Below are 23,231 nucleotides of genomic sequence, written 5' to 3'. Positions count from 1 at the left end.
AAAAAACTCAATGACAGGAGGAATACATGAAGAGGAGTGATGACTGAAACGAAGTGCGCTGCTTTACTGCATCTCCTCCGTAAACAGCATAATCACATCAGTGGCACTCGCTGCCAGCGGCACTTATAAATGTACTTATTATTTCCGGACACATTTTACACGCACATGCAAAAAGGACCATAAATATTTGTGTAATGAAGGAAGAAACAAGCATGTTCGGTAAACTGGACTTGTGGGGATTTAACCCGACTTTAAAGAGTAAAACCTTTTTTTTCTACCAGTGATATATCACTGTCTCTCTCTCATGGGTTCAATTTAAGGTCGAAAAATATTTGTTTTAAACTGAAATTTATGATATAATAATAATCACGATGATAAAAATACATTTTAAAAATTCGTAAAAAAGTTTAAATTGATGAATGAGGAAAAATATTTAGAATCACTGATAGAGACTAAAGTAAACTTTGTAAACTCATCGCATAGATAATCAATTCGGTTTGATTATATAACACCAAATCACTGATGACAGTGGGAAGGAAAAACTTCCTTTTAACAGGAAGAATCTGCGGCTATCTGCTGTGTGGGGAGGAAGACAGAACAGGCTGTTCCTTTCTTTGAGGCAACGCGATCAACACCAAACAGAAGACACTTAGGTCACTGCATTTCTAAAGGTTCTCAAAAACGGTAAGATGTGAACAAATAAGATAGTCAGCTCCAAGTATATGCCTCCCTTCAACACTGCCGCTGTTAGCTGTACTATAAATAATAGAAGCGATTGCTGTCTGGTTGATAACAGATGGAAAGCAGCTCGTCGGGCTAAATGTGGTGAAAGCCATTCTTCTCTTTTTATGAGGTGGATGCTTTTTGTGCGGATCTTTTACAAATAAATGCACGAGAGGAAACAGCTTCCAGTACAGATGTTCATACTAATGCAAAGTTATTGAATAAACCATGTTACATGTAAAAATTTACATGTAATTTCTATAATTAATTGCACCAAAGGATCGACTTTAAAGTGAATTGAAGATAAATGGGATTGAAGAAGAAGTACTGACTTAAACTGAAGGGAGAAAAGAACAGGGCTGTAATCCTATTAAGAAGAATAAGCCAATCAATTTGGGGCACAAAAACTGGGATTTAACTAGAAAAAACCCGGATAAATCCTCTGATTACTTTCTGGTTTGAAGACACAGTTCATCCATATCACATTAAAGTTTAAAATTATGACTTTAATCTTTCCTTTCTGTGTCTGCTGACAGCGGATTGACTCAAACAGTGGGATGGTTTCTTCCTCAGAGAGATGTTTGTGTGATTTAAAAGGCGTTCTGTATTCTTTGCAGCTTCTGAATTACAATATAAATCTTCAGTGTGAGTTCAGGCATTGCAAGAATTTCTCGAGCAGGAGGAGGAAACGTAGATGAATGTATTGATTTGTAGAAAGAAATTCCAGACATTCACACAAAACTCTGGATAAAATCAGACTGGGTGCATCAATTCAGCCAAGGCTTTGACTTCATGGGCATAAAAGATGTGAGTTATGTGAGCAGAGAGGCATCAAGTTATTTATGAATTCACTCAGTTTAGACAGAATTCATGATGAGACAGTTTAATCGGCCCAAACTACATTTACATCAATTTTCTTCTGTTTTTCCTTCAGTTTTGTTTTGTGCAGATTCTCCAAAGAGCTCAGAGAAAATGTGTAATTTTCCCTTTGTGTGTGTGTGTGTGTGTGTGTGTGTGTGTGTGTGTGTGTGTGTGTGTGTGTGTGTGTGTGTGTGTGTGTGTGTGTGTACTTGGTTGTTAATATCAAATTATATCAAACAGTCAGACTCCCCTATGGCCTACGCGTCACTCTCTGCTTCTTCTTCTTCTGCAGCTGCTGCCGTTCCTGCAGGCCAACCTGACGGGCTTCAAAAAACTGGAGATCCTCAACTTCAGGAAGGGCAGCGTGGTCGTCAACAGCAAGATGAAGTTCACCAAGTCAGTGCCGTACAACATCACCGAGGCGGTCCACTGCATCCTGGAGGAGTTTTGCACCGCTGCCGCCAAGAAGCTGCACATCCAGATTGACACCCACTCTCTGGACATCGAACCAGGTGCGTGAAACGCTACCGGGTTTGCAGGTGTCCTGAGCTTTCTCTGCCCCAAACCGAACTGAATGTGAACTCCGGTCTGCTGCTCATGTACACCAGCCGGGCCTAAAATTGTGAGCAGTGACAGGTGAGGTGAATAACAGTGATTATTTCTTCACCTGTTAGCAGGTGGGAGCAAGTCAACATTTTGTTCTCAAAGTTGATTTGTTAGAAGCAGGTAAAATGAGCGAATGTAAGGATTGCCATCACAGTTTGACAAGGGCCGAGCTGTTCAGAGTGTCTCTACACCTGCAGCTCTCGTTGGGTGTTCCCGGTATGCAGGGGTCAGTATCTATCAAAGTGGTCCAAGGAACGAACAGTTGTCATGGGCGGCTGAGGCTCACTGATGCATGTGGGGAACGAAGCCCGGCCCGTGTGGCTACTTTAGCTCAAATTGCAAAAAACGTTTAAGCTGGTTCTGATAGAAAGCTGTCAGAATACACAGAACATCTGGCACTACAGACAGCGAGGGTTCCCACACTGACCCCATCCACCGTGTTCTGCTGGGAAACCTTGGGTCCTGCCAACACATGGACGTCACTTTGACATGTAACATCTACCTTAGCGGTGTTGCAGACCATGTACACCCTTTCATGGAAACAGTACTCCCTGATGGCTGTGTCTTTCATCAGGATAATGCGAGGTGCCACAAACCAGAAATAGTTCAGGAACAATTTGAGGTGTTGACTTGGCTTCCAGATTTCTCAGATCTCAGTCCAATCGAGCATCTGTGGGATATTCTGGACAAACAAGTCCCATCCATGGAGCCCCCCACCTCGCAGCTTAGAGGACTTAAAGGATCTGTCGCTTACATCTGGGTGTAGATCCCACGGCACACCTTCAGGAGTAGAGTGGAGTGCATGCCTCAACGGGTCCGTAGCAGTTTATAAAATAGAGTAATATAACACAGGAAGACAGTTTGTTTTGGCTGATGTTAGCAGTGATTAAAGCAAGCTCTGGCTCAGTGCTGATTCTACTGTTGTTCAACTGAATATCTAAGAGTCCTTTTTGCATGCGATGGTGTTTTTATTCCTTAACATGAAAGATTAAAAAGCCAACATGCCGTTTCTTTTGTTAGCTGCAGTGCGGTGGTGTTTTATGATGCCAGGATTTCTTTTTATGTATGAGATATAAACAGGCATCTTAGAATAATTCACATTTGTTGTATCAGCAGCGCTCCTCTGCATGCAGTTCACACTCTAAAAGCTTTGTGATGTAATATTCTCCACAGATGAGTCTGAGGCAGGGAGCAGAGATCACAAACATTCAAACAGACTTGGTAATTAGGTCTATATGTCAAATCCAACGGCACACGGTGGGATCGTAGAGAACATTATAGGGCCCGAATAATGGTGATGAAGATGAGAAGTGAGCTGCTGAGAGGAGAAGTGCTGCTGCAACATCTTCTGTCTCGAGGCGAGCGTGTGTGTGTTTCAGCAAAATCCTGATTGGGAATCAGGTTTTTGCTGAAACACTCGTGTTTGTTGTGAACAAAGCTGCAGAAGCTGTGTGATTTTTATCACATCGGTATGGACCAACATCTCTGAGGAGTGTTCCCCAGCAAGGGATACCTAATAAAGTGGCTGGCAAGACTAGATTTTGAACTAAAAGAGGCTATAAAGCACTACATACACTGTAAAAACAAAGGTAAATGCAGGTTTATAAAACCTTAAATTCTCTTGTAGTTGATTTGAGGGTTACAAGCAATCTCCCAAAAACTGTGCAGCGATATGTTTGATAGATTCCTCAAACCTGCCAGTTACACAGTCTAAGAAAAGTAGTAAGAGGGACATTTTACATACACAGATTAAATATGGCTATTTATTCCAAGTCATGATGTAAAAGCAGCTGTTTCTGTTCCAGCTGGCATACACTGATAAATATTAGAGATGGACCGATCCGATATTAGTATCGGTCCGATACTGACCTAAATTACTGGATCGGATATCGGAGAAAAATAAAAGAATGTAATCCGATCCATTAAATATCACGAAAGCACCTCACAAAACTTGCAACACGCCGTAACTCACCTCAGAACGTTAGCACGTCGGAGCAGTATGCATCACGTGATAGAGCGGCTGTGGCATGCGGGACCTGTCGGTGGTCTGGATAGCATGTGGAGCTTCGCTAGCAACCTGGCATTTCATCTCCGACAAAGTTATCCCCGAGAGAAGTAAAGCAAGTGTGTAAGTCCATCTCTGAATGTTTGTAAAGCATTCCTGCGTTAAGCTTAACAAGCGACTGCCTCTCCTGCTGCTACTTCAATCATGAAACTGCTTTCTGTCGCGAGTCCGTGTCTCTAGTTTGCTTTTGGCCCACTTTGCACCAGAAAGAGGAAACCAGCGGCTGAACAACAGCAGCACGTTTAAGCTTGATCAGCTGTTGTTAGAATGTATTTAATATTACTTTCTACTCGAGGATCTTTTTCTACGTAGCTGACGCTGGTAACTGTGCAGGGGCGGATCTAGCAAAGTTTAGCCAGGGGGGCCGATAGGGCATGAACAGGGAAAAGGGGGCACAAAGACATACTTTTCTTTCTTATTCTCATTTAAAATGTCGAGCTTTTAATAAATAATTATCTGAATCTTACACCCAAAGTTTTAATCTGATGTAAAATGTATAGAAGTCCATTACTGTATATAGTAACTATTAAGTCTAATATATATATACCCTAGTAAGCTATAGTACTTTTTCCTTTGGGAAGGTACCATCTGTGCAGTCTGCAATTTTGTTGAAGAAAGATGTTGAATCTATTTAATATTTCTTGAAAAAGAATTGATTTCTGTGCATTTTTTTTTCACACTGCATCAAATTAAGGTTGATTACGTCGATTAAGCATCATGAGGTGGAGCGTGAGGGGTGGTTCCCTATTTTTTATTTATTTATTTTTGTTGATGCTGGGAGTTGGAACCCTATTAGTTAGGTTGCTTAATATTTATGCTAAGTACTCTTTAAAATACCAGAATAGGGAGGATGGTGTAGGTTTAAGTTTATTAGATTGATCAGTATTGCTGAACTATGAAATATTTTTTTTTTGCATACAGGTATAACAGAATAGCTTTAGTGTAGTTGTTGTTTTAAACTTGAGTATGAACTTATAAAAAATGCAGCAAGATATTTAAAAAACAGTTTTGTTGATTAAAAAACACTATATCGGATTCATATCGGTATCGGCAGATATCCAAATTTATGATATCGGTATCGGACATAAAAAAGTGGTATCGTGCCATCTCTAATAAATATACAGTATAAATAAACAGGAACTCTCCAGGACACGAAGGCTGTAGACCCCCAGCAGAAGCCCTGATTCAAACACACATACTTGCTGATGTATGTTTGGATTACAGATACTGACCACGTGCTGTGGCTTCACAACATGATGTACTTCTCATCCGTGACACCCTGCACACATGCTAATTTCCCCGGAGTGAATCTGACGTTTAGTCTCGGAGGCCGGCTAAACCTTACATTTCAGTGCAGAGCAGGAGGAGAGGATCTCATTAAAATCAAACACTCCTCAGCACCTCCCGGAGAGAGGAGGGTGGTTAGAGGAAGGCGCGGGAAACTCCTCCTGAATACTAATGTGTGTCCACGTTTTTCTGCCTTCCTCTCCTTGCAGCTGATCAGGCCGATCCCTGCAAGTTCCAGGCCTGCGGTGAGTTTTCTCGCTGCGTGGTGAACGCCTGGACGAAGGAGGCGGAGTGTCAGTGCCAGTTGGGCTTCGTGTCAGTGGACGGTCTGCCCTGCCAGAGCCTGTGTGTCCTCCAGCCGAACTACTGCCAAGGAGGAGAGTGCCGCATAGTTCCCGGATACGGAGCCGTGTGCAGGTAAATGACGATGTATGCGGACTGTGTATCAGCAGGTCCACAGTTTGGTCTATAAAGTGTTACAAAGAACACAGAGCAGAAATCACAAAATTTATTATTTCTATAATTTTACAGTAAACGCAACCACATCATCAGCATATAATGGCAGTCTCAGTCTGTCCCTCCATATTACTTATTACACTGATATGCAGAACTCTAGAGACAAAGAGTTAACTCAAAAAGCACATGAGATGAGGGACTTTCAAAATAAGACAGGAAGTAACAGAACACAGGAACAAAAACAGCGTCCCAAACATTTTGTTGGGGGGTTGTTTAAAGAAAAAAGGAGTTAAACAAAACTGAAGGAAGCAAATAAATGAATGAAATCAAATAAAACATTAGGTTAAAGCTAATAATAGGTTTTAATACAAAAAAAGACTGCAAATAAAAACAACAAACTGAAAAAACAGGAAGAAACATTCACGGTGGACAGGACATCTCAGAATGAAAACAGGACGAGTGTTAAATAGGATTTCAAACGGTCGATTGCTGAACTTTGTGCAGGTTGGCAGATTATTTGAGAGGCTGTGGAGTCGATTCATGGAGGGCAAATTTCATTGATAGCCAGTGCAGTGACCACTGCGTGATGTGTAGGAGCTGAATTGTGATTACTGAGTGGATTTGGACAAACTGAACATAAACGGGTCACCGCAGTTCAACTGAGAAGTCATTAAAGGGCCGTTAAAGTTAAAACCAGCTGCAGTTTTGTAAAAGCTGACCTTCACGACTGATTTGACTGTTAAAAATACGATTTTTACAACATTCAGCTGAACAACAGAACAGGAACACAGACCATGGGCAGCACGTGTTTCAGTTTTGGAGTGATGGTGAGGCAGAATTTAAATCTCAGGACCGGGGTTTGCAAACAGGTACAGCGGGAAAGTCAGCGTTCAGTCATTTCAAAGTCCCGGCTGCAGGAATGTGGGAACAATCATTTCAGAGTGATAATGTGTGACTGTCTTATCCTCACTCAGACTGAGCTGCCATTCTTTGAGCCGCTGGATTCAAACCGAGAGCCATAATTTTCATTACAGATGTATAATTTTTATCAGAGGGAGCTGGAGCCTGCCGGTGTATAATGTAATTTTCTGCTTTCTTTTTTTAAGTGGAATCGTTCTTTTTGTAAAGGGTCGTGATGCCTCGAGTTTAAGCTGTTCTCTGCAGCCTTCTTTAACTTTCTCTGTTAAAAGTAGAAAGTTATTCAGGTACTTTTTAACAACCTCAGCTTGGGGTTAACGCAGGGTAACCTTAAGCATGCAAAACAGAGGACTGAAGCCAAATTATACCCAATAAAATATGAGACAGGAATTAAACATACAATTAAACAGTGTTAGCAATCACCTCAATCGTAAACTGTGTCACTAAAATACACTGAACAAAAATATAAACGCAACACTTTTGTTTTTGCTCCCATTCCCCATGGGATGGACGTAGAGACCTAAAATTCATTCCAGATACACAATATAACCATCCCTCCCAAACAGTGGTCACAAATCAGTCCAAATGTGTGGTAGTGGGCACATCTGCTATATTGAGATAATCCATCCCACCTCACAGGTGTGCCACATCAGGATGCTGATCTGACATCATGAGTAGTGCACAGGTGTACCTCAGACTGCCCACAACAAAAGGCCACCCTGGAATGTGCAGTTTTGTCTCACAGCAAAATGCCACAGATGCCACAAGCAATGAGGGAGCGTGCAATTGGCATGCTGACAGCAGGAATGTCAACCAGATCTGTCGCCCGTGCATTGAATGTTCATTTCTCAACCATAAGCCGTCTCCACAGGCGTTTCAGAGAATATGGCAGCACATCCAACCGGCCTCACAACCGCAGACCTCGTGTAACCACACCAGCCCAGGACCTCCACATCCAGCAGGTTCACCTCCAAGATCGTCTGAGACCAGCCACCCAGACAGCTGCTGGAACAATTGGTTTGCACAACCAAACAATTTCTGCACAAACTGTCAGAAACCGTCTCAGGGACGCTCAACTGCATGCCCGTCGTCCTCATCGGGGTCTTGACCTGACTCCAGCTCGTCGCTGTAACAGACTTGTGTGGGCAAATGCTCACATTCGATGGCGTCTGGCACGTTGGAGAGGTGTGCGCTTCACGGATGAATCATGGTTCACATTGTTCAGGGCAGATGGCAGCTGAGAATGTCCCAGTTCTTGCATGGCCAGCATACTCACCGGACATGTCACCCATTGAGCATGTTCGGGATGTGCTTGACCGGCGTATACGACAGCGTGTACCAGTTCCCACGAATATCCAACAACCTCGCACAGCCATTGAAGTGGAGTGGACCAACATTCCACAGGCCACAATTGACAATCTGATAGACTCCATGCGACGATGTGTTGCACTGCATGAGGCAAATGGTGGTCACACCAGATACTGACCGGTTCTGGGTCCCCAGACCCCCAATAGCGCAAAAAACTGCACATTCCAGGGTGGCCTTTTGTTGTGGGCAGTCTGAGGTACACCTGTGCACTACTCATGATGTCAGATCAGCATCCTGATGTGGCACACCTGTGAGGTGGGATGGATTATCTCAATATGGCAGATGTGCCCACTACCACACATTTGGACTGATTTGTGACCACTGTTTGGGAGGGATGGTTATATTGTGTATCTGGAATGAATTTTAGGTCTCTACGTCCATCCCATGGGGAATAGGAGCAAAAACAAAAGTCTTGCGTTTATATTTTTGTTCAGTGTAGAATAAATATGAAATCTGATTAGTAAACATCCATTGTTTAACCACTTATAGCCTGTCACAGCTGTCACAGGGAGAAGGGTAAGGTGAGGCATCTGTGGAGAGAAAGTGAACACTTTCATCTTTTAAAGTGAAAAAGTCCACATGTGGAGGCTGGAGGGGACACAGAGTCATACTCATACACAGATTTTCATGCTTCATTTGGATTTTTTTATAACGCATGAAGCTCTTTAATTGCCAATAAGTTACTCGGTTAGGTTGGTATGCATGCAAACTCCTCCCACAAAGGCCTCAGCGGGCCAGCGGATTCAAATCCAGAACCTTTTTGCTGTTAGGCAACTGTGCCACCCAAATATACCCCCTAAGAAACAAACAAAAAGGCCACAATAGGACAGACAACCAAAAAAATCCTTATCTGTCTATCTGATTCAGACTGTCCCAGGAGCCCACTGAGCTCCTGATCCAATCTGGGATCAGGAACTCAGGAACCAATCCAATCTTCTCTAGCAAGAAGCGATAAGGAGAGCGCGGCGGTCCGTGTCCATCTCCTGCAGAACCATTCCCTATTTGGGGGTTTGTGTTGCCGTGCCTCTCCAGATCACCCGTTGTCACTTTGATTTGCACTAAAACACCTGAAATGGATCAAGAAGATAAACTCTGGAGGCTGACACAGACTGAAGCCATGATATAACTACCAGCCACTCACGTGACTGCAGGAAAGTGAGCGTATAGAGACATCTATGGTGAGAGAAGAAGGGTGGAGCCTCTTTTTCTTCTTCTGTCGCTTTGTGGTGTAACAGCTACTTTGCTTTCACTCTTCTGTCCAGTTCATCCCAAACCAGCTCAATGGGGTTAAAGCCTGGAGACTGTGGCCACTTCGTGTTTTTAAGCTTACTATCTTGTTCTTTTTTCCTGAGGTAATTCTGCCATAGCTTGGACTTGGGTCATTATCTTGCTGTAGGATGAATCCTTGACCAACTACGTGCATACCAGAGGCTATTGCATAGTGCTGCAGAATGCTGTGGGAGCCGTTTTGCTTCATGGCGCCTCTCACTCTGTACAAGTCACCCACCCTGGATCCAGCAAAACAGCCCCAGACCATCACACTTCCTCCTCCATGTTTGCCAGTTAATGCCACACACTGTGAAACCATCCTTTCACCTACTCAACGGCGCACAAAGATCCTGCGTTACAAACTGAACATTTCAAATTTTGATTCCGCCTTCCAGTCTTCAGTCGTCCAATGGCAGCGTTTCATGACCCAGCCAAGCCTCTTTGTAATATTCTGACGTCTTAGCGATGGCTTTCTTGCTGCAACTCGTCCTGTAAAACCTGCAGCAAGAAGTCTCCTCTTCACAGTTGAAACTGAGACTTGCTACGACCACTATTAAGCTGTGCTTGAAGCTGTTATCCTGTTAGCCGCCTATCATGCAAGCTGTTAACTCCCAGAAACGTGTCCCATGATTCAGCTGTGGCTTTGGGTCTGCCAGACCTTATCCTGTCAGTTTGCCCCGGTTTCTGAGTGCCTTTTGATAGTGAAGAAAACTACTGTCACCTTAACTTTCTGTGCAATTTCTCTGTAGGAAATACAAAGTGCTACGTACATTTCATTGAAACTTGTGGTGCATGGTTGAACTTAGTACATCTGAAGCGTAACCGCCAGCTGTTAGCTGCTGTGATGAGTTTTAAATCGTGGCAGGATGATGTCGGCTGTCCACAGACGCCTTTGAAGAATAGTTCCTTTCCTTAAGCACTTAAAAGCTTCATTAATATCGTGTTTCATTAACTGTCAGCTCACATGCAGATTTTTTATTACATTATGAACGTTTAACTAAATTAAAAGTTATCCTCGGGTCTGTTAATAAACTGCACTGCAGGGAGCGGCGACGGTTTTAAATCTGAGACATTTAGAGACAGACAGGGTGAGATAATGGCTGGAAAGACTTTTTTCTCAACTCTTATGGAAACTTTGAAGGAAATCTGACGACGCTCTGCTTGGTTTTTTTAATTGTATTTAATCCAATAACACCAAACATCTGTCTGCTGAAACAAACAGACTCAGTAACAGCAGCTGCTCTCTGCGCTTTTATCAATATTTGTTCAGGACTAATTTTACTGCTGTTCAATCCACGTTTGGTGTGTGTGTGTGTGTGTGTGTGTGTGTGTGTGTGTGTGTGTGTGTGTGTGTGTGTGTGTGTGTGTGTGTGTGTGTGTGTGTGTGTGTGTAAAGATGATTTTCTGAGTTTTGGTAAGTTTGGCAGTCTTCGAGATGTAACATAGTGCCGTAATCATCCTAAAGATTAACTGTGTCTGATGCTTTGGTTTATAGCAAAATGTTGCTTAAAACTGAGATCGTGATTTTGGTAACGCCTGCTCCTTATTTCTGGTTTTGAAAACTGTCAGAGGAAAAAAAGAAAAATCTTTGCACATGTGGTTCATCAAACAGATGGATATGAGATGGACAAACAGATCCAACGCTGCAAAGAAAATTGATTTAATGTTTTGGTTTCTTTTTGTGGGTTTTGTCACTTTGTGACTGAGGGATTGATCGTGCGATTGATATTTTTCAGTTTCTTGTCACTTTAATGGTCAAATGATGGAAAAATTGCCCCAAATAGCTTTAATGTGCCTCTGAATTCAGACTGACCATGCTTGTATGAAGTAATATCTTTGTGCACAGCCTTTAGCGGTCTTCTGCTCTGCTGTGGTGTTTATCCTCCTTCTCTCTGTCTGATCCGTCCCTCCATCATCCAGCCCCTCACCACTGTAAATCAATGCTAAGTTGATTTTTAACGGAGAGAAAGCGTTTTTTCTTTTATTAACCACCTGCAGAGAGTCGCTGCCGCTCAACTGCCAGAAAAATCTAATTTCAGCACCGTTATATGCCAGCACCTCGCCTCCTGACACACAGCACCTCAGAGATTCTCACGCTCAAACGTCGATTTTCCATCAGCTCAACCTTTGCACAGATAGTTTTGGGTCTGCATTGTTTCACCTGTCAGACAGCACAAACTTCATTTTCTGGATCTGCAGTGGTGAGACATTAGAGAAACCACAAAAGCGTAAAACACGTATTAAAACGCCATCGTTACAGCTTCTGTGTCCACAGATTAACAGGCAGGAGATCCACAGCTCTGAGCTTCTAGACTGAGGACTTCGTTTATTGTTCGTTGGAGAAAAACACAAGAAAACTAAGAAGTGTGGTGTATTAGGGGCTACTCCTTTGTGATCTCCTTTGAATTCATCTTGTTAAGCATTGTTGTAAAATCCTGACCTACACGAAACCCAGTTGTTAAAAACTTAAGCAGGAAAATAAGGGACAGCACAGCAGCTAATTTGAGTATCATAATTGGAGGTTCAGACTAAAAACGGAAGTTTCTTGTTCCTCAAAATACCAAATAAACAAATAAATAAGTAAATACAGTGCTTTTGGAGGATATGGTTAACAGCTCTCTTGCTTCCACCTTGACCAGCTCAAGACTTTTGCACAGAACTCAAAACAAGTGACAACATATTTCCACATTCTTTTGATCTTTTTTTATTTCTGCATTTACTCTTCGACCTTCCTGACCACGTCGTGATCACCAAACTTGGGGTGGGTTAAGATTAGCAGCCCAAAAGAGCAGCTCCAAAACAAATTCCCGTTTTCTTTACGATTCCATCAGAAACAGCAACAGCGTGCGGACAGCTGCACCAACGGTACTCATAGCGACGGCCCACATACCTCTGCAGGAGAGGAGGGCTATGTTTACCAAGTAACTGAATATGAATAATGAAAAGTTTCATCAATCAGAAGAAAAAGAGCATTTTTGGGGGCACAGGAATTTATATTTGGATGGTGCTTGGAAACTATTTTGATTTCCTTTATTATCTCGGGGGATTTCTTGTCTCTTTGTAGGCAGCGGACAGCAGAGAGATTAGAGGAAATGTGAGGAGGAGGAGGAGAGATGGTTTCCAGGGACACACAAATACACGGTCAGCATCTTAGCCCAGTGATCCACAACCAGGGGTATTTGTTCTGTAACTGCCAACGGCTTCTAGGAAAGAGTGAAGCAGCAGTACTAATTGGATAAATGTGATATTTCTGCATTTTATAAATAAGTAAACACAGTTCAGGCTTGAATGCTCGTGCCCACAAATGACAGGTGAAGTGCAGAAAGATGTGCACCTGAAGCAAAGTCTGACATCTGATTTTCTTACATTTAGTCGATGACCCGAATGTCTTCATTTGCATTCGGAGCCGAGGACACGGACGTGATTTTTCCCTGAACCGGAGCTGCGGTTTGTGGTTTTGTTTAACATGAATATTTGATTGGCCCGAGCAGCAGAAAGAAACCGCTGCCGGTTTCCTCCCGAAACGCTCTTCCGTCTTGGGGGATTGAGGGGGTGGCGGTCGACTTAGATTTGCCACGTTTCATTAACACTGAACCCTGTTAGGTCTAATCCAGCGTCCAGACCGGCCGAGAGAGGACAAAGAAACCAAAAACAGCCGTAAACACCGAACACCACCTGGCAGGTTAGTACCGCGGCGCTGCACATTCCTTTTAATCTCATTTGGCTGCCTGACAGCACAGAGAGCTGGCAGCAGTGAAATCATTTTGTGTAAGTTAAACGCTTTCTAATGAAAAGACTCCCCGAAAAGGCACACAGGGAACGACTCCGAGGAGTCCCATTTCTTTTTCCTACAAAGCTGTGCAGGTTTTCTTTGGCACCTTGCTCTCCATGTGGCCCTGATACTCCAGGTCACGTTTCTTTAATCCTGCTCGCTGGCTGGCTCAGACTTGTTTTAGTTGGGTGTTTGCCCGGGTGAGTGCAGGTGTAACAGACTGGTTTTAGTGTCTAGGCGTACAACCATGTGTGGTTTTCTAATATGCGGTTTAAAGGGTGAAGCTGGGGAAGGTGGAGGTTTTAGTTCCACGCAGGGTGAATCTTCAGTTGATATTTCAAAAAAAAATTTCCTCAGTAATGTGTTTTTATCTGCTGCAAACTCGCACTGGGTGACTTTACCTACCAACCTGGCACAAATAAATGCTAATGTAGTGTTTTAAAGCAGATATTGTGAAGTTATTTGAATTGCACAGTTTAAAAAAGAGTGACTTTGGAGCACTAAAAATAAGACAGTTTGTGTTGCAGAGCATCAGCCTGTGTGTAATTTCTGTAGTTAAATTGGATAATTGTGCACAGAGGCCCAAACCGTTTTTTTGTAGCAGGCTCTAAATGCATTTATTTCTGCTCTAACGTGAAACATTTTAACATCAAAGTCTATGGGGACCGACTCCTATCTGGAGCGAGCCTTAAATGGACATTAGAGGAAGTAATGGAGCAAAGGAGAGCTGTCGCTTCATAGTAAGAAAGATCTCACTTTAAATCCTGCCTTTCTTTGTGGTTCCTGCGTTGGTGGGTTCTCTACAGAAGACCAGCTGAGTTGATGAAGGGCTTATGAAAACAGATCCTAATACTGGTTCATGCATTAAAAAAAATAGGTTTTTGCTAAATAAAAAGGTTATTGATTGATTTGTCTCTCCAGCTTAGCTTTGAGATTTGCGGCTAATAGACTTAAATTAGTTTATGTTAGCTAACTAGTGACAGAACCGATAACTCAGAGGAAAATGAGGGACTAAACCTAAACTCAGTCCAAGGGGATCACCTTTGAGTTGCTCCTGGCTGTAACAATGAGTTTTATGTTAACAAACCAAAGATATTCTTTACACTTTCACTCTCTCTGTCTTTAGCAGTAAAGGAGTCATCATTGTTTGGACTGGTTCTTATATAGCGCTTTTCTACTCTGTCCGAGCACTCAAAGCGCTTTATACAGCTAATTCATTCACCCAATCACAGCCATTCACACAAGCACTTCTAAGCTTAAGTGCTAAGTATCTAACATTCATACACATTCACACTCCGATGGATGCATCGGAGAGCAACATGGGGTTAGTATCTTGCCCAAGGATATTTGGCATGCAGACTGGAGCAGCCTGGGATCGAACCACAGACCTTCTGGTTAGTGGCTGATCCGCTCTGCGAACTGAGCTACAGCCAGCTGCACTAAAAATCCACCTGTTAGCTGTAATGTTCAGGTTTGTAAAGCATTTTATAGATGAGAACAATGTTGAAGTTCATGAAAATTACACATTCAGAGCCTTTGAGTCTTATTCAGTTATCGGTCCATTAAATGGCTCTGAGCGGAACCTACCAACAAACCAACCCGGTGACATTCTGTACTTAAAAATTAAAAACTATAACTTTAAAAAAGGGTGGAGTGCCCACTCTGGGTCAGGGACAAGACCCTGCCCCAAGTGGAGGAGTTTAAGTATCTCGGGGTCTTGTTCACAAGTGATGGGAGAAGGGAGCCGGAGATCGACAGACGGATTGGTGCAGCGGCTGCAGCGATGCGGATGCTGTACCGGTCTGTTGTGGTGAAGAGAGAGCTGAGCGTAAAAGTGAAGCTCTCGATTTACTGATCGATCTACGCCCCTACCCTCACCTATGGCCACGAGCTGTGGGTAGTGACTGAAATAACAAGATCGCGAATACAAGCGGCAGAAATGAGCTTCCTCCGAAGTGTGGCTGGCCTCTCCCTTGGAGATAGGGTGAGAAGTTTGGCCATTCAGGAGGGGCTCAGAGTAGAGCAGCTGCTCCTCTACATCGAAAGGAGCCAGTTGAGGTGGTTTTCCGGGCATGTCCCACCGGGAGGAGGCCCCGGGGCAGACCCAGGACACGCTGGAGAGATTATATTTCTCGGCTGGCCTGTGTTCCCCCGGATAAGCTGGAGGAGATGGCTGGGGAGAGGGAGGTCTGGGCTTCTCTGCTTGGGCTGCTGCCCCTGCGACCCGGCCCCGGATAAGCGGAAGAAAATGGATGGATGTTAAGCACAGAGTTCTTAACTTCAGCTTCACAGACAGAGTTACATGTATTTACATTTCCTGAGCAGGGCTTCAAAGTGTAAATCCACATAGTGTTTCGTGTACACTTCAAGATGCTGCAACAAATCATTTTGTTTCTTTCAGAACTGTGATTTTTTTTTTTTTTTAATTGAAATATTTTCCATTTCTGTTGTCCATCAAATTACTTAAGCTAATGTTTCAGTGGTTAGAGATGACAGAAGACGGAGATGAAGTCTGCAGCCTCTCGCAGCCATTTTCAACTGGTGTTAAAATGGAAACTCAAACAGTCAGTCCATCAGTCTACATTGAATTGGATAAATTTGGCAATTATGTGCAATCTGTTTGCAACAATAGGGTAAATCAGTAAAAACTGCTAATCTGATGCTGCTTAAATGCAGAGAAATTCACATTAACGGTTTACCTTCAGAGTCCTGCCAGAACCAGATTTGAAATAGAAATCCAGAAATAGTGACGTTGTTGCTGCCAAACTGCAATTTAACAGCAACATGAGACAAGCGCTCTTTGATATTGGAACCAGAACAAAATGAAGAAAGATCATAAAGAAACTCAGTGTAATTAGCTCTTTAGTTTAAGATGAGAGTACCTCTGTGCAACCTCAGAAACAGCTCGCACGTACACACTGTGTACAAACCATTATCCTGCAATATGATGCTACTGTGCAACTGCAAGACCAGTGTATATTCAGGTTTTGCTGTCCACTAACTAGACCACTATTCACGTGACTTTAACAAAGGTCCAGTCACACAGGCCTAGAGACCAGTGAACCCTGGTCACTGCTGGTCGCTAATGTATTATTCCCTGACTGGTTGGCAAATAGTTGCTGGCAGTTGCTAGGTGAAATTGGTTGCTAAGATACGGTGCTGAATCAGAAACTACCTTGTGATTGGTTTGGTCACTCGCAGATTACCACAGTTGTCCACAGTTTCCATGAAATACGCTGACTTCTGCAAACACTCACCAAGTTGCAAAGACAGAAATATTTCCTGTGTTTTAGACCAAATGCACATAAGATAGTAAAGCTGTGCAAGACATTATTATGCCACGCTGGTTTATTGATGGATTGTATTTATTTATGTATTTTATATATTTTCTCTTTTACTGCAAGAGGGCTCTAATGCAAACGAATAATGTTAAGTAGTAAACTGTGAAAACTGGAAATGGGGAACATTGGCCTTCAAAATAAAAGTTGTGCCTCACCACTACAGCCAAAGCATTCCAAAGTTTTACTTTGAAGGAGAAAATTTTCTGCTTCGTCTTTGTGTCTTAATTTTCCAAGTGTTACTTACACTCTGAGAGCAGTGAGCCAGTGTTTGCAGACTAGTCTGCGTTTTCCATGCAAACTACGAGTGACCACAGCCATCTACTGCCCACCCAAGCAGTCACAGAGAGGTTTTTGGTGCAGCACAATACAGTGGGGCAAAAAAGTATTTAGTCAGCCACCGATTGTGCAAGTTCCCCCACTTAAAATGATGACAGAGGTCAGTAATTTGCACCAGAGGTACACTTCAACTGTGAGAGACCGAATGTGAAAAAAAAAATCCATGAATTCACATGGTAGGATTTGTAAAGAATTTATTCGTAAATCAGGGTGGAAAATAAGTATTTGGTCACCTCAAACAAGGAAGATCTCTGGCTCTCACAGACCTGTAACGTCTTCTGTAAGAAACTTTTCTGTCCCCCACTCGTTACCTGTATGAATGGCACCTGTTTGAACTCATCATCTGTATAAAAGACACCTGTCCACAGCCTCAAACAGTCAGACTCCAAACTCCGCCATGGCCAAGACCAAAGAGCTTTCGAAGGACACCAGGAAAAGTATTGTAGACCTGCACCAGACTGGGAAGAGTGAATCTACAATAGGCAAGCAGCTTGGTGTGAAAAAATCAACTGTGGGAGCAATCATCAGAAAATGGAAGACATACAAGACCACTGATAATCTCCCTCGATCTGGGGCTCCACGCAAGATCTCATCCCGTGGGGTCAAAATGATCATGAGAACGGTGAGCAAAGATCCCAGAACCACACGGGGGGACCTGGTGAATGACCTGCAGAGAGCTGGGACCAAAGTAACAAAGGTCACCATCAGTAACACACTACAACGGCAGGGAATCAAATCCCGCAGTGCCAGACGTGTTCCGCTGCTGAAGCCAGTGCATGTCCAGGCCCGTCTGAAGTTTGCCAGAGAGCACATGGATGATACAGCAGAGGATTGGGAGAATGTCATGTGGTCAGATGAAACCAAAGTAGAACTTTTTGGTATAAACTCAACTCGTCGTGTTTGGAGGAAGAAGAATACTGAGTTGCATCCCAAGAACACCATACCTACTGTGAAGCATGGGGGTGGAAACATCATGCTATGGGGCTGTTTTTCTGCCAAGGGGACAGGACGACTGATCCGTGTTAAGGACAGAATGAATGGGGCCATGTATCGTGAGATTTTGAGCCAAAACCTCCTTCCATCAGTGAGAACTTTGAAGATGAAACGAGGCTGGGTCTTCCAACATGACAATGATCCACAACACACCGCCCGGGCAACAAAGGAGTGGCTCCGTAAGAAGCATTTGAAAGTCCTGGAGTGGCCTAGCCAGTCTCCAGACCTCAACCCCATAGAAAATCTGTGGCGGGAGTTGAAAGTCCGTGTTGCTCGGCGACAGCCCCAAAACATCACTGCTCTCGAGAAGATCTGCATGGAGGAATGGGCCAAAATACCAGCTACTGTGTGTGCAAACCTGGTAAAGACCTATAGTAAACGTTTGACCTCTGTTATTGCCAACAAAGGTTATGTTGCAAAGTATTGAGTTGTATTTTTGTTATTGACCAAATACTTATTTTCCACCCTGATTTACGAATAAATTCTTTACAAATCCTACCATGTGGCTTCATGGATTTTTTTTTCACATTCTGTCTCTCACAGTTGAAGTGTACCTCTGGTGCAAATTACTGACCTCTGTCATCATTTTAGGTGGGGGAACTTGCACAATCGGTGGCTGACTAAATACTTTTTTGCCCCACTGTATGTCTCTTTGCAACCAGCCTCCTACAACGACTGGGCCAGTCCCTAGGACTTTGTGCCTGAGGCGTCATTAACCATTTCCGGGTCCAAACCGGAATATACCGTGTTCTGACTGAGGGATTAAAACGTGTTCAGGTTAAATATAATAAAATATTAAGCATTAAAATGCGTTATAAAGACAACAGCCTTAATGAACGGAGTAGGAGTTTGGACTGGAAGCAGGATTTATATGTCATCCATTAACAACAAGATTCAATGGACTCCACAGCATCAACTTAATATTTCAGATGGAAATGTTTAATTTGCATAGCATAGTAATAAAAACTTAGAAATCCTAACAAATTCATTAGATTATGACTTAAATGTGTTTCAAATGGCTGTATGCTGCCCTTGGATGATGCTGCCTGAATAGAGTAAAAGAGAAGTGAGAGTTTTTACTTCAAATCAAGCTTCATGTTTGATCTGAGTAGCAATGAAACCAAATCACACTGCAGAGAGAGACACGCTCAGTTTGATTAACAGCTGAGCTGGTCATTAAATAAAATGCATGTTCTGCGGTTGAAAATAAAAACATTGCATGTCTGAAGCTTTGTACTCGCAGGAGCTGAGCGTCTGCTCATTTGTGCCTCGGCTGTGAAGGAGGGACCGTTTGATTACATGCAGATAAACCGCAGTGGAAAGTTGTAAATCAGTCAGGTTCAGGCTCGAGGTGCTTCTCACAGGAGTTAAATAAATAGTCTGTTTGGTGTAATCTGCTGACAGTCTAGGTAATTTTTTTCTCTTTCCTCTGCAGGTATTTTGAACATTTGCAGTATTTGCAGATCTTCTCTGATATCTGTGGCTTCAGGACAGAGGCTGATTTTGGTGCATGTGCAGAGTTGCTGTAGCTGCAGTTTCATACCTGCCCACCTCATTTTCTCCGCTTTTTCTTTTCTCTGCAGACACAAAGACGGCTATTCCCTCCCAGCCCTTTCCAGTTAAGAGAATATAAAGGATCGGACGGCACATGAGAACACCACCACAGGTGAGAGGGGACTGGTTTGTGTCCTTCATGTAGACTCGTGTGCTGCAGCCAGGAGAGAACATGATGCACACTCAGCAGGACTTCATTGTGTAAAGTGGAGCTGATTAAGAAGTGGTAGTGTTATCAGATGATGCAGAGACCTTCCTCCTCCTTCTCCCAGTGTGAGATTAGCTCTAAACCCAAACACGAACACCTGTGTACGCCTTTACAGCACGATAAAATAATCACAGTAAGATAATCTGTCCTGCTAGTGTAAACCCCCGATTGGTTTAAAGCTGCTGTGTGTTTAGGCAGATGACCAGTGAGTAATTAAACCTCCCAAAGGAGGACGACTAAACCCTGACCTGACGCTGCTGTTTAGTACAAACTGTCCTGAGCCCACCTTTTACCTCCTCTCTGATCCTCTTTCGGGGTCTGAGTCGCCACAAAGCTGCGAGGTAATTTCAGAGCATCTCCCCCCAACCACATCTCTGAAAGGCTTTCAGAGGAAGATAAACCACGACAGCGGCTTGCAGCCTCCACCAGGGTCACACGCCTTAAAGTCTTTGTTCTGCTGTGCCGGCTCCTACATCACTCCGTGTACGTTTAGAAAGAGATTCTGAACCCTTGAAAAGGCTGAAGAGTTTACTGCTGAGATTAACTGCAACACCGGAGAAGTTTGAGGGCAGAAAGCAGCATTTTGGATCCACAGTTACTGGAAAAATATTTATTTTACAGGGCTCTGGAAGTGGATGTACTTAACTGCTTAATTAAATTAATTAAATTCTATTCTTAAATACTTTTGTAATCTGTTGATTTCAGTTTTATTTATATGAAATCTCAAAATAAATTAAAAAAAGCCTGGTAGTGTAATGTAGCTCCAGTTTTTCTCCCCTGAAACTTAAACTTACCACTGCTGTTTGTTTCATATAAATAATGAAAGTACCAATTTTCTGTAATATTAATGGAGGAGAAACCACAACTGAATGACAAGAAAACTCAACACTGAGACTTGGCTTTGAGTTCCATGAATATTGAAAACAAAACCTGCACTGAATACATCTTGGTGTCTGGAGCTCTCCCAAACCCACATGAATAATTACAGGGGACATTAAGCTACAGTGATGATAGGGACAGCTAATAAATCTCCCTTCTTTGACTGTGTAAGTTTGTGGATTTTGTAAACGATGGACCACAAATCGAGAGAGTTTATTGATATGTCACATCGACCAAAGTGCTGCAAAAATATTAAAACAAATGAAGCCATTAAGAAGCAATTAAAACCATCGGGTAAACAAATCAAGCCATTAAAGGCAATTAAGAAAGCCCATCGTGTGGTAATCTACAGGGCTCGTTAACAGTGTAGGGTAAAACTGGTCCTAATCCGGGAAAGTTTGAGGGTAGATGTCCTGATATGGAAAGAAAAACTGTTTCAAGATTTATAGCAGAAAAAAGTAATCACTAATTTGTTATGTAAAGCATAAATTTACCTATTTATTGTTATACATTTTTTCTGGCTGTGGTGCCAAAGTTTTAATTCCCCAAAGGCTGCTCAACGACTGACATGTAAAACACCGATCTTGTTTCTTGTCTCTTTGAAACAGGAACTCGGACTCATCGCGGCCTCATTCAGTCACTCGGTTTAAATTCAAGTTGATGCAGAGCTGAGGAGGTTTCGGGACAAACCGCTGGCTTCTACACTCCCCAGCGCTCTGAGCTTCATACCAGAGGACAACCAGCCATCGGGGAAAACAAACGTTTAGGCCATTTTAAAAATGTCAGAAAGCTGTCGTCTGCAGCTGACGATGAAGAGGAGCTCAGGGGACGACCACAGCATCGATCGGGTTGATATCGATTGACCCTGGACTGCTTTTATATATGTCTGCTGACTCTATATGTCTGTAGGCTGTGTGTCACATGATTAGGAAGTAATCTGATGGTTCCCCCAGATGTTAATGCAATTTACAAAAAAAAAAAAAAGGTCTCCAGTGGTGGGTAGCAATTTGTTTCATACCAGCATAATTTTATGATGTTCAGATAATATTTTCTAGATAAATAATAGAGATGTTCTTTAACTTCCTATTGTACACCTGAACCTTATATATCGAGTGAAGATGCAGTAGTGATAAAAAAAAGTTATTACTTTTCTATCAAGTTTGATTCAAAGGACATTTGGATGCTTAATGAGGTTAAAATATCCAGTATTTATTCTTTCTCTCATCCCTTATTAGATTTATTATGCCCCATATTTAATTTTTGTAATGTTTTATGGTCTCGTCTTAATCCCAAGGTTGGGAATCTAGAGCTTTAAACTATGGCTAGCTGCAGTGCAGTGCTGAGCTAATGCTGATTGCTCAAGACTCCGCGTTAGTAAAACGTGTATGCATTGGCCAACCTTGATGTTAACACCTGGATCCTTTAAGATGTAGCCACAGGGTTTTTCTTGGATGTTACTGCAGAAATTAAGCTGTGGGAATACTTCCATGTTTTTTTGCAAGATGATTTACACTTTAATGAAACACTAACAAACTGTTGACAAACTGTTGTAAAATTACGGAGTTCCTGTATTTGCTGTGAAAATGTTGAGGATTACCATCACACCTTCTCTGGCACATGTAGTGGCTTCAAAATCCAGGAGTTTACAGAATAGTTGTATCTATTTTATGATGTAGAACAAAACATGAAATCAGGTGACCCATCAATGGTTAAGGTTTGATTTTGCTTCAGCCTTGTTAAATAAGCAGATCGTTTAGAAATGAAAAGCTATTATCTTTTAAATGTGTTGTCACAAACTGAACATTACACTCACTGTGTGCTAGCTGCTAGTATTAAACATTAAATCTACAGTTACAACAAAACCTAAATAAAAATCCACCCACTTCCTTGACCTAACCCCGAACCCTTCTATAACAAAACCACAGTTAACCAAAGACATTTTTTCAGGCGTCAAAAAATAAACCTTTAACAAGACCCAAAGAGTTTTTCATGTAACACTATGTATGTGATTGTGTTTTCGGCATGGTAGTCATAAATCAAACACAGTACTTAGTGTTTGTTTCTTGTTTGCAGTTTTTGGTTGTGACTGTAATGCTAACTGCTAAAATTTAAAACTTTTTAGTCTTCTAATAATACATTTAACAGTGACAGAAACAATTCAACACAGCTAAACATAAAACAATACCACAAGCCATTTAGCATAAAGGCCCAATAAAAATATGGTGCTTTTAGCTAGTTAACAACTTTTGCATGAGTTTGTGGTTCTGTCTTTTTTGCTACCTAGCTAACATGGCGACTACTTAAAAGTATTGAGCATTCTCAACATTTGGACTGTTTTAATTTCACTATCCCTATTATGATACTGACCACTACTGTTACTATGGTCGCTGACAACAATTTGACAGCAAAAGTGTAAAGTACACAATTTGAGATGCAGTGCAGTTGTCTACAGCTACAATAACTGATCAAAGGTGGCACCATTAGTGGGTGGCTGAATGCTAACATAGTGCCCGCTTTATTGAATACGTTTCTAACATTTGCATGCTAGCATACTAACATTTTACAGCAGAGCTGGGAGAGAATTAATTTGATCAG

The 23,231-nt window shown here is 42.4% G+C and overlaps 1 protein-coding gene across 1 annotated transcript in view; it reads left to right on the top strand.

Annotated features, from left to right (window-relative positions):
• LOC308396544 (uncharacterized protein) overlaps positions 1–22,275 on the top strand; it is a 61,872-nt gene extending 39,597 nt beyond the window's left edge. The window contains exons 13-16 of the mRNA XM_080881929.1: positions 1,877–2,096; positions 5,752–5,959; positions 19,579–19,661; positions 21,245–22,275. Coding sequence (XP_080738055.1) covers positions 1,877–2,096; positions 5,752–5,959; positions 19,579–19,618 — 468 coding nt within the window. The 3' untranslated portion in view covers positions 19,619–19,661; positions 21,245–22,275. The remainder of the gene's footprint in view (positions 1–1,876; positions 2,097–5,751; positions 5,960–19,578; positions 19,662–21,244) is intronic.
• The last annotated feature ends 956 nt before the right edge of the window (positions 22,276–23,231 follow it).

The sequence above is a fragment of the Rhamphochromis sp. 'chilingali' genome, assembly GCF_963969265.1.
Source record: "Rhamphochromis sp. 'chilingali' genome assembly, chromosome: 5".
Lineage (NCBI taxonomy): Eukaryota > Metazoa > Chordata > Actinopteri > Cichliformes > Cichlidae > Rhamphochromis > Rhamphochromis sp. 'chilingali'.
This window is presented reverse-complemented; position numbering and strand designations above follow the sequence as displayed.